The sequence below is a fragment of the Podarcis erhardii genome (genome assembly GCF_964252035.2).
Source record: "Podarcis erhardii genome assembly, chromosome: 6".
Classification (NCBI taxonomy): Eukaryota; Metazoa; Chordata; class Lepidosauria; order Squamata; family Lacertidae; genus Podarcis; species Podarcis erhardii.
In genome coordinates this window covers 94,915,528-94,930,417 of record NC_138510.1, presented here as the reverse complement: position 1 = coordinate 94,930,417, position 14,890 = coordinate 94,915,528, and the positions used below count along the sequence as shown (strand labels likewise).

The 14,890-nt window shown below is 44.2% G+C and overlaps 1 protein-coding gene across 1 annotated transcript in view; it reads right to left on the bottom strand.

Moving 5' to 3' along the window:
* LOC309343527 (sterol O-acyltransferase 1-like) overlaps positions 1 to 5,992 on the bottom strand; it is a 39,052-nt gene extending 33,060 nt beyond the window's left edge. The window contains exons 1-2 of the mRNA XM_081865164.1: positions 5,795 to 5,992; positions 518 to 655 (exon numbers count right to left, since the gene is read on the bottom strand). Coding sequence (XP_081721290.1) covers positions 518 to 638 — 121 coding nt within the window. The 5' untranslated portion in view covers positions 639 to 655; positions 5,795 to 5,992. The remainder of the gene's footprint in view (positions 1 to 517; positions 656 to 5,794) is intronic.
* Between the last annotated feature and the right edge of the window lie 8,898 nt (positions 5,993 to 14,890).

The following is a 14,890-nucleotide window of genomic DNA, read 5'->3' as shown; positions in this document are numbered from 1 at the left end:
CAACTCAGTAGAAGGCAGTTTCACACCCAGCTTGAATTTGAGTAAACAAGCTTAGCAATGAATGCCAGTATTCACATCTTGAGGCAAATATCTGGTAGCTGTTGAAACATAAACTACAACACGAATAATTTAGGTATAGATACGTTTCCTAGTCAGGTCATAAAAGTTCTCTAGAAGAATCCCCTCCGCTGGCTTCACAGATTTGGCACACAGCTAAAAGAAAACAAGTCAGGGAACAAATACAGTGCTAAGGTCAAGTTATTAGCACAAGACAAACACGCTCAGAACTGGCTGACTACCACGTTGAACTACACCACCAAAAATACATGCACTGGGTTGTAGTCAACAAAGTTTGATTCAGAGTAAACCCACTGAACATGGTGAACACTGGAAACAATTGGATTCATATTTACTTCAGATCTTTTGTTCACATGCAGATTTAAAATCATGTCACTGCTTATCATTTCATCTGCTAAATCAGGTAAGATCTCTGCAGTTACTGATGAAGAAATCTCACCATTGCTTGATTGTGGGAAAGACCAGTCTGCTTCATGCCTCTTCGACAAGTCTTCTTTCTCTTCTGCAGTCTCATAAGTTGACCGGCGATTCCTTACGGAGATATTTTCTTCACCCACCATGGTGTCAGGCTAACACACTGCGGAGGACAAATTTTACTTGTATGAAGTACTTCAGCTTTTTACGACCATGCGCTTATTGTTCTTTATTACATGGTGTATAATTAGAATCATTCTAAGAAGCACAGTGCTTCTTTCTTTTACAAAACAAGTCCCTAGGTCTCCTGGCTGCCAGAAAACATTTCTAAATACACCACTTCAGACTGATGAAAGTTGTGAAAGTAGAGGATAGGGTTTGTTCAAAACCACAAACTTCCCTTCATTCTCTGAACCAGCCTCTCTCAATCTTGGTTGGGTCCCCAGATGTTGCTAGACTACAACTCCCATAATCTCTGACCACTTGTTTTCCTAGCTAGGAATGATGGGACTTGTAGTCTAACAACATCTCAGGATGTATGGTTAAAAAGGCTGCCTTAAACTTGTATCTTTCAAAAGACTTGTTCCGGTTGAGTATTAATGAAGGTAAAAGTTGCAGGAAATGTTTTCTGACATTATCTTTGTTCCTTTAATGCCGTCAAAGGAAATCTTCCATAAAGGTAAGATTTCACCACTTGCAGCCCTTGCGTTTAAGGTGATATGTCAGTTTAGAGAGATAAATCACACATACACAACACTTTTTTGCTGCCAATTCTGATGAGCCTTGCTTAGTCAGCAAAACATGAACAAGCCCTTTGCCCAAGCTGTGATTAAAACATAAAACATCCAAATAACAATAGTTTTCTATCTCATCCAAATAAGAAAACTACCGCAGAGCACACCGGAATATTAATTAAGTCAAAGTTTGACACTAGTTTAATAAGCTGGTTTGTTCCAAAGCGGGCAACCAGAAATTCCTAGTTCAGATAAAACCAGAAAATGTGATTACGTAACTAAAGGTTTCCAGCTTTGTTAGCTCTTACCACAAGAGGAGGAGAAAACAAGTTATTGACATGCATATTTGGTCACTATCTCACCTTTCCCACAATAGGAAAAGTACACCAGTTCCCCTACAGGCAATTTTTACTTGCCACATGCAATCAGGCAAATGGTTTACTGCAAGCCTATTTAAGAGTCGTGTTTTATGCTTATGATAGACGTCAAACTCCATTCAGCAGACTCTCCACACTTATCTGCAAGTATTGTTATTCAAAATAGTTTACCAAGCATCACTTAATAATTTTAAAAACTTGAGGTCAAAACAAGAGGCTATATCTAACCAAGTCACACTGGCCGTAGACCCACTGAAATCAAGGGTTACGACTGAATATTAAGTCTGTTGATTTTAATTCATTTTCTCAGAGTCAAGTTTATCTGCATTTTATTTTTTTTAAAGACCCCCTTAAACAATGTTTTAAGAAAAATAAAAGCTGCCAACGTGGAACGTTCCTCAACCCAGTTTCATCGAAACCACTTCTCTTGCATGTCAGGCTATAGAACCAGGTGGCCCCAGTTATTACTAATGTAGCCATACAGTGGTGCCCCGCAAGACGAAAAACCCGCTAGACAAAAGGGTTTTCCGTTTTGGAGGCGCTTCGCAAAACGAATTTCCCTATGGGCTTGCTTCGCAAGATGAAAATGTCTTGCGAGTTCCTGCGGGTTTTTTTCCCTCCCCCCCCTTTCCTAAGCCACTAAGCCGCTTATCAGCTGATCCGCTGATAAGCCGCTTAACAGCTGATGGGGCTTGCTTCGCAAGACGAAAAAACCGCTATACGAAGAGCCTCACGGAGCGGATTAATTTCGTCTTGCGAGGCACCACTGTACATTAAGAAGATAAAACAATGGACCATCCGACTCACTACAATACCTCTATTAACTGCCAACTACAGACATTCACTTTACACAGAAAATCCAAGGGCAATAACTGAGCTTAAAGGAGTTTTTGCATGCCTCACAACTTTCTGTTCAAACAACAAGATGTTGGAGATACAAAGGTGCTACTAGCCATTTCTACCTGCACTCTTACTTCACACTAGGCTACCAGCAACTAGGGTGGGGAGAGGGATTTATATTTGGAAAACAGCATGTGGGAACCCTCCATCCTCTGGAGATGGTGTTTCGACCAGAAACCATAGCCCTATTTTAAAATGCAGGATATAAATGGATGGATGCATACATAAATAAAACAGGAGGACCCAACCACAGATCTCCTGGTGTCGTGTGGAATTTAGCATCACTTCTGGAAATTCACTGTGCTGTCTAGTTCAGGATGAATTCAACTCAAGACCAATTATTATAACAGTTATGTAGCCATCAAAATAACATTTTAGAATATTCAAAATACTTCACATACATTTTCTTGCTCCTACTCTACAACCTTTTAAGGTAGGTCAGTATTATTATCCCATGTCTTGCATATGAGAAGTGAAGAGACTGATGATTGTCTAAGGTTCCAAAGTAAGCTCATGGCAGGCCGAAGATCTATACCAGGGATTTCCTGACCCATATAGTTCAGTTCCGTGGTCACTACAACACCACACCAGCTCAGCATTAGTTGATTTAATTAAAGTTTCCCATTTGTAATTCAGATGCTTCCTACATAGAAGGAAGAAAACTTTGAACTCCCCTGCCTTGAATTCAAATTTCATTTAAAGCAGCTTTGTTTTTAAACAAGGAAATTTGACTATAATTTAATTTTTAAGAGCCACAAAAGTCTATTTTTAAGGCATTTCAAAGATCTGAGATAGCTCCAATTTGATGCAGATGCTACATTAGACCATTTGGATTTTTCAGTCAATCAGAACCAGAGAAGTTGAAAGAACTCCAGGAAACCTTCATATTTGAGAAACAAGGGAGGGGTAAGTGTAACAGAATGCACTGGTAGTCATAGGGTGCCATGTGATCAAACCACAAAAAGACGTGACAGTGTATAATTTAGGAACGAGAAGCTAGATGAATTTCCAAATGACTAAAACAGGTACAAAAAGGACAACTGCTGGCCATCACCTCAGAAACAGAGAGGAACTTTTAAAGGAGCAGGAAGGGCACGGGTCTCAAAATCTACCACCTCTGGGGATTTACAATCACTAAGAGGGTTTGAACTCCAGGAAAGCAAAATTAATCTAGATCTTAGGACAGCAGTCCTTAAGAAAATGGCCAAGAGCAAGTTACTCTGCAATTTGTAGAATCACCTAACCTATAAATTCCTCTGTGGAAAGGGAACGAGCATTTTGCGTCAGATTTTTGAAGAACCCCTTTCAGAGGTTCAGTTCCCACTCATGAGCTTCTCTAGTTATCCACGGTGCTGAAACAACTTTATTTTGCTGTTTTTGTGGCTTTTTTGTTTTGTTTTTCTGACTGTGTGGAACCCAGTACAGCTACTGATTGATTGTGTGACTGCAGTACATTGTTAACTGCTTTCATTTTATGGATCAAAGGTCTTGCTAGATAGTAAAATTCATGTTAAATTGCTGCTTTAGGGGTTATTTTTCGAAGTCTGGAACATATTAATCCATTTTGCATTACTTTCTATGGGAAAACATGCCTTGGTTTTGGAACACTTTGGTTTTTGGAAGGGACTTCTGGAATGGGTTACGTTTGAGAACCAAGGTACCCACTGTACTGTACTTCAGCCAAGATCTATATTATAACTTCTCCAGATATCTCTTTTACCATTGTGTCTCCAGCCCATCAGCTTTGAATTGCATTTGTGACCCAACAGCAAAGCATTCCTTATTACTCTTGCCTTCCCCAGTGTCTCCCATCTCCTATCCTTCTGGGACCCTCCCAGGGTCAGAGATAGCCAATGGTTTGGAATCCAGGACCTCTAACCCACCCCAGGGTCCTCCTGATCCATTTCCTGAGAAAGAAAGGGAGCAGCTTAGGTATCCCCACTCATGACCCTTAAAGAGTAATAGATTAACAGTGCATAAGCTGTCTTGGAATAGACACATGAAGTGTTATCCTCAGTTTGGCATGGAGAGAGAAAGCGTGGAAAGCAGTGGTCTAAAATGGCAACGAAATGCAAAAAAACACAGGCTGCCAGCAACTGAATTAAAGCTTGAATCAAATCTGCACAGTCCGTATTTTCTGCATTGCTTTGTCATTTGATGCCACTGCTTATCTTCAGTCTGGGAAATGATAGGAGCGGTTCACACCTGATAAAAAGTGGCCTCTGGTGTCCGGCAAGCCTCTCCCACCATAAATATGTTACTTTTTTAAAAAATAATAATATTTATTAACATTTTAAAGACTGCAAAAGAAAGACAAAGAATTAAACAATACAATACAATACAAAAACACCACACAACACCAACCCCCAAACATTAAATTAACAAAACCAAACAAACACAATTTAAAACACATCTAATAAGTTCAGTATCTTAACTTTCATTTACAGTACTTGTTTCAACGACCTCCTCACACCTCCCTTTTTGTATTCCACTTTAATTAACTGTTTCAGCATAAATATGTTACTTTTTAAGGTGCCACCAACTGGCTGCTGTTTTCCCTCTTTTCATCGCTGCCTAAGTTTTCTCCCTCCCCTCTGACATCTTCCCCACTCTGGGTACACAATCATTCATTTTCGAACCGTAACCTCTTGGGAGGGAATCAACCTTCAAAAATAACAAAAAAAGCCCCACACTAAGCTCTTATTCTATAAAGCTTAAACTACGTAAATAATTCTCCAACGCGGGTGGGAAAAAGGAAGCCCTTGGCCCCGCTTTCCCCCTAGCCGTTTGTGCCTTCCATGCCTCACTCCGAGTAAATCCGCATCCTCCATTGAGCTTCCTGTTCCAAAAGGACCACATGCGCTCGCTATGGGCCGTGCACGAAAAACGATGGTGCGGGGATCAGGAAACCTGGAGGACTCTGGCGGAAACCTCGCCAACTCGCCAGACCCCTGATCCTCGTTTACACACTGATTTGGCCAATTAATCCCCCTGGATCCAACGTGGCTGACTCGTGAGTAGAGAGGGGGGGGGTCAGGGTCAGGCGGCAGATGCCCTTCTGGATTCCCGGTGGCTGGCGCGGGTGGGCTCAGCCTTTACGCACGAGAAGGAGAGGAGGAAGGGGCGGCCAACGGGCTTCCTTCGCCCTTCTCCCCATCGCTTCCTTTCCAAGGCGACCGGGGGGGGGTTCAGGAGGGGTACCTGCGCCCCCTCTCCCGGCCCTTGCGCTTCACGCCACTCCCGAGTCCCTCCATCCCCGGGATCCCCACCCACCTTCCCCGGCGCGCCTACCTGCGTTTCCGCGTCTCTTCTCCAGCCTGCGCCGTCGCCTCCAGCTCCGGCTTTTGCAGCTCCCCCCGCGGCCGCTATATGGCTGCGTTCCTCCTCCGCCTTCGTCACGGCGGGCCGGCGAAAGGGGAGGCGGAGGGAACAGGAAACGGCGCTGCGCCTCGGCAGGAGGCTCCGGCTACTGGCCGGCCCAGGGAGCCTTCGGCGGTGGCCGCGCACGTGGCTGCAGGGGGAGGTGGCGCTTGCTTCCAAGGGCAGGGCGCAAAACAAGAAATCCCTGTGTAAGGCTGCGGGAGAAGAGAGCGGGTGGTGGCAAACTTTGTTTTGTGCCGCCCTCGTTGGGGTTGGTTCCCTCTGTGTGCTCTTTTATTAATTTTCCTTACGCTGTAGTCAACATTTAAAGTCTCTTTTCTTTTCCTTCTCCTCCTGCGATGAGGCTACATTTTAATGTTTCAATATTTTAATGTTGTGTTTTAATTTTGTTTTAAAGTTGTAATCATTCAGTGTTGTATTTTAATTTTGTTTTTAAGTTGTAATCATTCAATGTTGTGTTTTAATTTTGTTTTTAAGTTGTAATCGCTCCTGGTGCTCTCATTCAACTTGTTTTTATTATTGCTTGTAAGCCGCCCTGAACCCAGCCTTGGCTGGGGAGGGTGGGGTATAAATAAAAATTATTATTATTATTATTATTATTATTATTGTTATTGTTATTGTAATTGTTATTATTAGAGTCTCACACCGAATGTAACCAATCCGTCGAAAAGACTCTTGGACCAGAAAATAGAGACAATGCGTACTTTCCTAACACAATAAATCTCTGGGGCTTTGTTGATGGAGGTGAGCACTGATAGGGAAAAAACATATTCACCACCACTGCCTATACCCTGAATTTGTGGGAGGGTAATAATAATAATAACAATAATAATAATAATAAGAGGGACACGGGGGGCACTGTGGGTTAAACCACAGAGCCTAGGACTTGCCGATCAGAAGGTTGGCGGTTCGAATCCCCGTGACGGGGTGAGCTCCCGTTGCTCGGTCCCTGCTCCTGCCAACCTAGCAGTTCGAAAGCACATCAAAGTGCAAGTAGATAAATAGGTACCGCTCTGGCAGGAAGGTAAACGGCGTTTCTGTGTGCTGCTCTGGTTTGCCAGAAGCGGCTTAGTCATGCTGGCCACATGACCCGGAAGCTGTACACCGGCTCCCTCAGCCAGTAAAGCGAGATGAGCACCGCAACCCCAGAGTCGGTCACGACTGGACCTAATGGTCAGTGGTCCCTTTACCTTTAATAATAATAATAATAATAATTTATATGTCACCCATCTGATTGGGCTGCCCCAGCCACCCTGGATGGCTTGCAGCAAATTTAAACATCAAACAAAGTAAAACATCAAACGTTATGAATCCCTGTGACCAGATGGGGGTGGAGGAGGGTAAATACCGTAACAAAAGAATGGCTGGGTGGGCCTAAACTCACTCTCCAGCAGGGGAGAGCCCCAGTAGCAGAGTTTAAACTTACAAAAGTAAAGCAGCAGTGTACCATGGGAATGTAGGCCATGAGACCCTTTTCATATCCTGTTTAGTTGCATCCAGCGCTGCCCCTGTTGCAATGAACAGACCACACACTGCTAAGTAAGTTAAAAATGCTTTACTTACAGATTCAAAGGTCGGATTCATGCATTTATCCAAGCAGCAGCAAAGCGAACACAGGCAGAATACCTTTGGGTAGAAAATACAGAAAGATGATTTCAAACATGAGCTCTAAGCTTGGACATGTCTTTCTTTGTCAGTTACATGGAGAAAGAGAGGAAGAAGAAGAAGCTCCACTTCCTTATGAAGAAAAGGGTGTGTGACCCACTTAAGACAAGGGAAAGAACTCCGTGGTCTTAGCCCCTTCATATACTAACCAGTTGTCATGCAGTTATGCTTGACTGCAATTTCCCACATAATTCTGCCACTGCAGAAGTACTCTACCACCCAGCTCATTCCACTGTATTCTTTCTATGAAGCTCGTTCTAACAAATCTTGTTAGAAGGAGGGAGGAGAATATGTAGAGAAAGTGAATACAGAGAGCCTTTTTCTTTCACTTGGGGTCATCCAATGATGCTGAATGTCGGCCAGTTCAGGACAGACAAAAGGAAATATTTCTTCACACAGCCATCATTGCACTTCATAACTGTCCCACGGTAATGGCCAGAAACCTAGGTGGCTTTAAAAAAGGATTGGGTAAATTCGTGGATGATGTGGCTATCAACAGCTCTTAGCCACAGTAGCTCTGTTCTCCCTCCACTGTGACAGACAGTATGTCTCTGAATGCTAGTTGCTGGAAATCACAGGTGAGGAGGGCACTGGTGAACTCAGGTTCTGCTTGCTGGTTTCCCACAGAGATTTAATTGACCACTGTGAGAACAGAGTGCTGGATTAGATGAGATCTTGGTCTAATCCAGAAGATGTCTTAGGGCAGTGGGGGGGGGGGCTGAGGGAGCCATGCCCCAGGAACATTTTTTTGAGGGGGTGCGACCAGGTGCCCCCACGACAGCCTCCCTCACTGGAGCCTGAATCAACCAAACACTGCCAGCTACAGCTCCACTGCACTCAAGCCTGACCTAGGGATGGAGAGAGGCGAGTCATGGCAATGTTGCTGCTCACACTCCTCAGCTGCCGTGTGCCAGACTCCACCGCTGCTTAGGGAACGATTTCAGAAATAATAATAATAATAATAATAATAATAATAATAATTTATTATTTGTACCCCGCCCATCTGGCTGGGTTTCCCCAGCCACTCTGGGTGAAAACAATGAGTAGATTAAAGTCTGGTTTTGACAGTGCCAAGAAAGTTATTTACATATCAGTTATCTACTTAGCAGGACGCAGGTGGCGCTGTGGATTAAACCACAGAGCCTAGGACTTGCCGATCAGAAGGTTGGCGGTTCGAATCCCCGTGACGGGGTGAGCTCCCGTTGCTCAGTCCCTGCTCCTGCCCACCTAGCAGTTCGAAAGCACGTCAAAGTGCAAGTAGATAAATAGGTACCACTCTGGCAGGAAGGTAAACAGCGTTTTCAAGCGCTGCTCTGGTTCGCCAGAAGCGGCTTAGTCATGCTGGCCACATGACCCCAGAAGCTGTCTGCGGACAAACGCCGGCTCCCTCGGCCACTAAAGTGAGATGAACACCGCAACCCCAGAGTCGGTCACGACTGGACCTAATGGTCAGGGGTCCCTTTACCTTTTATCTACTTAGCTTCTCCAAAAGATACTCCGAGTGGAAGCTATTCCCTCGTCAGCATTCCTTATGCTTCATTTCTCTGTCACCCACTATGGGGAACCACTGCTCATTTCAAACTGAAACAGGCATAACAAAATAAAAAAATTCCTTCCAGTAGCACCTTAAAGACCAACTAAGTTAGTTCTTGGTATGAGCTTTTGTGTGCATGCACACTTCTTCAGATACAATGAGTATCTGAAGAAGTTCCTCAATTTGTATCTGATGTGCATGCACATCAGATGTGCATGCACACGAAAGCTCATACCAAGAACTAACTTAGTTGGTCTTTAAGGTGCTACTGGAAGGAATTTTTTTATTTTGTTTTGACTATGGCAGACCAACACGGCTACCTATCTGTAACTGAAACAGGCATGCTTTGCTGTTGATGCACGAGGAGGACTGCAGAGGTTGCTATTGTCCCTATACTGCATTTTTAGTACACAAAATTTGTTTCCGAAACCTCAACTTAAATCCTAGTTATTTGTTTCCATATTGCCACCGGGGTAGGAACAGCCTGTTTCACCGCCTGAGGCAAAATGAGGAGGTGCCAGCTGGCTGCTGCCTGCCTTACCTGGGGCATGTGACGGAGCCCGCAAAGTGGCAACAATGCAGGTGGTTCTGGCAGGATCCTGCAAAGCACATGAGATCTAGTAAGATTTTGGCAAGATCTTGCCAGAAGCCAACACTACTGGTGTTTTTCCACCAGAGGTAGCAGGGTGGGAAGGATGCACATGGCTTCTTTGGCCAAAACCTACCACGTTGCACAGCAGCATGTATGAGAAAGGAAAGATGGGGACACTCTCATACAACTTTCCAGGGTTGCCTTGTTTCCTCTTCCGCAATGTATCTAATAGCAAAATCAAGATCAGCGCCAAAGCTGGAAAGAGCTCCTGTAACTATATTAAGAAATGTAGAATCGGGGGCTTCTGCAAGTGCTGTTTTTCCATTTCAAGATGCAACACTTATCGCTCAGTGGTAGAGCCTCCTAGGAAGGGCATTCCAGTAGAAGGTGTACCAGGTTCTCCACCTTCAGGTATCCAGCTAAGCAACATACAACAACTTCATAAAGGTAAAGGTAAAGGGACCCCTGACCATTAGGTCCAGTCGTGACCGACTCTGGGGTTGCAGCACTCATCTTGCTTTATTGGCCGAGGGAGCCAGCGTCCAGCTTCCGGGTCATGTGGCCAGCATGACTAAGCCGCTTCTGGCGAACCAGAGCAGCGCACAGAAACACTGTTTACCTTCCTGCCGGAGCGGTACCTATTTATCTACTTGCACTTTGATGTGCTTTCGAACTGCTAGGTTGGCAGGAGCAGGGACCGAGCAACGGGAGCTCACCCCGTCGCGGGGATTCGAACCGCCGACCTTCTGATCAGCAAGTCCTAGGCTCTGTGGTTTAACCCACAGCACTACCCGCGTCCCTAACAACCTCATACTTGGCACCATAATGGTCCCTTAACCTCCATCAACTGTAAAGTGTTCACTCTGCATTTGGGAAAAAGCCATTTCAACTCGTATCAGGGAATAGAAGAGAACTATTGCCAGGAAGAATGGCAAAACATTTTTTACATCCTTTTGGCGCGACACCTGGCCACAACATCACTCATTCTCACAGGTGCCATCACAGCCCCCTGTAATCAAGTGGAATAATGAAAGACCAGGCTTAGAAATAAATGGGCCCCTCAAAGCTGCCCATGAATTCTCCCCCATGTCCTCAGATGCCCATGCAATTAGGGGTGGAACCAAATGGAAAACCTTCTTGAGCCAAAAGATAATGGCCACCTTTTGAATCAAAATTCCTGTTAAAAAGTAGGGTGTCTCCAACCAACTTCCTTACGCGTAGATCTAGATAGCCCCCAAAGCTCTAGATAAGTTATGGTATGCTGTTTCCAATACAGTGGTACCTCGGGTTAAGTATTTAATTCGTTCCGGAGGTCCGTACTTAACCTGAAACTGTTCTTAACCTGAAGCACCACTTTAGCTAATGGGGCCTCCTGCTGCCGCCGCGCCGCCGGAGTACGATTTCTGTTCTCATCCTGAAGCAAAGTTCTTAACCTTTGGCTTCAACCAGAGCCAGGGCCTTTTCAGCACTGGCTCCTGCCTGGTGGAACGCTCTGCCTCATGAGACCAGGGCCCTGCAGGATCTGATTTCTTTCCGCAGGGCTGTAAGACAGAGTTGTTCCGCCTGGCCTTTGGCTTGGAGCCAATTTGATTCCCTCCCCCTCTTTCTTTTTTCTTTTCCTTTCTCCTCCTGCGATGAGGCTACATTTTAATATTTTAATGTTTCAATATTCTAATGTTGTATTTTAATTTTGTTTTTAGGTTGTAATCATTCAACTTGTTTTTATTATTGCTTGTTAGCCGCCCTGAGCCGGGCCTTGGCTGGGGAGGGCGGGGTATAAATAAAAATTATTATTATTATTATTAACCTGAGGTACTGTTTCTGGATTAGCGGAGTATGTAACCTGAAGCGTATGTAACCTGAGGTACCACTGTACTGCCAACACAAGTGCCCCATATTACATCTGGGAGAATAGTTTAGTTTTACAAAGCTCTAACAGGACAACAAACTTCCCACCCGATCCTTCTGAAAAATAGCATTAGCAGTTACACTGGCTGTGGCAAATGTGGCTTTCAAATGTGCAAACCAAGAACCGGAGCTTTTAAACATCACACCCAATAATTTATACATATCAGCTTGCTTAAGCAGGTGGCTACCTGATTGCCCCCAATATTTCTTCCTCCATGTAATTTGGCTGACCAGTGTCAAATATATCTGTGTTATCAATGACTTTCTTGCAAATGGAGCCTGTAATTATTTTAATTATCATTGAAATAAAAAAATTAAGGTCTTATATATATATAATAAATGTTCATAAATGTACCAAGCAAACACGTACATAAATATATAAACCACATGTCTGAAGCAGCACAGGAAGACAGTCCTGGAACCATTTTCACTCCCAAACTGACCATATGTTTTCTCTGCAAGGTCAAAGGAAAAGCCTCCCCATTGTCTCCTCCTTCACAAATCCTGTCTTAAGGGTATGTCTGTGTATGAATAGGGTGAGCCTGTGAACTGGCTCAGAAACTAAATATTTGTCATTACAAAAGACTGGCCAGGCTCCCCAGGGTATCCAATCAAGTAAGCATTAACAGGTAACTTACCAGACAGGAGGTAAACAAACAGGAGGTAAACAAAGCACTCAGATTTCTGCTGTAGACCGCCCTTTCTGTGATGTAGGTATGATGTTTCTGGGGGTGGTCTTGGACTCCAGGGCCGGCATTTTAAAATGTCTGTATAAGGGTGGGCACACCTTGGTTCTGGGTCCTCCTCCTTTCCTGCATGTGAGGGGAGCACCCTGTTGCAACAGTTCAATAAAGATCAGGCTCATGAGCTACTTTGCTTCTCAATATTCTCTGGTTGGTCTCTGTTCTTTTCTCTGACTGATGGAAAACCTACAAAGGACTCTATAAGGGCTCTTGTGTCCCCTATAAGGGAATAAGGGCAGATTTTCGTTTATTACAATCATTGTCCAAACTTTTTGACATTTCCTTTCCTTCTGGCTTCACTGTTTACAATTCAACCACAACTAGTGTCTCTTTGTGTATAATTTCTCAATCCTTAGCCTTCCCCATACAGATCATTCTTCTGTCCGTTTGCTAATCCTTTCCCACAAAAACTGGTATATGAACATTTTGTTCCTGACTGAATGTTTTCCTGAGCGTTTGGAATAGTCATGGACACGAGCGTAATGTTCATGGCCACAAGTACAAGATGTTATTTATGCTGCCCTTCAGTTAAAAACTCCAAGGGCAGCTCACAAATTCATACAATACCATGCACACACGGTTTTGAAACTCAAGAGACACAGAACAAAAGAATAATAAAGTGAGTGGGATCCCTGGGCACAATCGGTTAAAGACAGCTTTAGTGGTATGTTAAAAGGCCTGGCAGCTGCACAAATGTTACTAGCCCAGAGATGGAAAGAAGACAAAGTCCCTCCTAGAGAGGAATGGCAAACTAAGCTGTTGGACCATGCCGAAATGACAAAACTGATCAGAAAGCTCAGGAACCAAGAAGACCAAAACTTAAATAAAGAATGGGGGGGGGGGATTATAAAATTTATCTAGGAGACCACTGTAAGCAAACATTAATAGGACTGCAATAACACTTGTAATGTAGCAAATATCATGGACAAAATGGAGAGACGTAAAATATGGATTATGAAATAATATGCAGTTGAAAAGGTAGACAATAGGACCCATGGAGGGGAAGGTGGGAAGTCCAGAGATTCAGAGAAATCTCTAAATATGGATATGTATTTTGTATTGTTATAATTCTATACAGCATTTGTAAAACCAAATAAAAATTATTTCAAAGAAAGAAAAAGACCTGGCAACTAAATAATTTGCCTAGCACCTCTGTCTACGAATTACAATGGATTCAAACTACGTACAACACTCTATTATATAGATTTTCAACCACCATAGGTTATCTTTTGGTTCTTGCATGGGCATAGCCGGGGGGGGGGCCAGAGGGCAGCTGCCCCCCCCAATCAATCAAAATCAATACAAATCTGAGGTCCCCCCCCCAACAAAAGCTTGCCCCTCCCAACAAAAATCCTGGCTACACCTTTGGGTTCTTGTGTGAGGTAAAAATCAGATGCTTGGAGACTCAAACAGAAGTTGAACAAGTAAGAAAGATTTATTTGACAGAGCACAGCGGCTAAAACAAGGAATATTTTAGGAGATAATGTTCTTTCAGGAAACAGTTGTAGCACCCTGCTTGTGGTTAACGCTTAGCTGGAATGAAATATTCAACGCAGCAATAGAGAAATTAAAATAATAATTTATTTGTCAGACAAATAAATGATAGGCACAGTGGTATATGGTTACCAAAGCTCTGCCCCTTCCAGCCCTGATGGCCAGCACTTATATTTCCTCAGCCCAGCCCTGCCTTAACTGGTTTGGGCGTCTTCTCTTTCTAGAAGATCTCTCCCCTCCTGACTCGAACTCAGCTCCTCCAGTTCACTCCTTTCTGAATACTCTCCCTAGACACTCAGTCTAGAGACTCCTTTCTCTAGCTGTAGATATTTCCCTCAGGGTGGATGTGAAACACACTTTTCCTAACTCTACCTCACGGTTTCTCTTAAACCACCTCCCTATCGCTATCTATATCTATCTGGCATGAGTGCAGCCATGTGTGTGTGTGTGTGCGCGCGTGTGTGTGGCAGAGAGGGACAGCTGCCCCCCTTCAAATAAATCAATTAAATCAATACAAACTGAGGTTCTGCCCACCCCACCCCAACATACATTCTGGCTTTGCCTATGCTAGTTGGACATTCCCTCAGAAACGGTTCCTTTTATTTTCCCTCCAAAAGTGCTGCTCCCCCTCCCCCTCCCCCAACTGGATGCCTTGGTAGCCAATCAGAAAGAGGCTACAGCCGTCTGGTGGGATTTCTGAGGCACTGCATCACCAGACAATCTTCTCTGGCTCTGCTGTCTGTCACACCAGGCAAACCTCCTGGCAGGGTAGTGGTCGTGGGGAGGATTGCATAGCTGTCAAGCGTCCCTTATTTGAAGGGACAGTCCCTTATTCCAGCGCCATGTCCCCCTGCTGTCCCTTATTGATGGATGTCCGTTAAATGATGTCTCTTAAATTTCAAAGGAAGCAGCTCCTCTCCCTCCCTCACTCTCTGCTGGCCAGGGAGGAGGAAGGCTCCAACTGTGTTGCTTGCCTGCGTTGCTCACCCAATAAGAAGTCTAAGAACGACTGGGGGGTGGAGCTTGCATGCCTTATGCCAATCAAATCGGCTGCGTTGCCTGGAGACTTG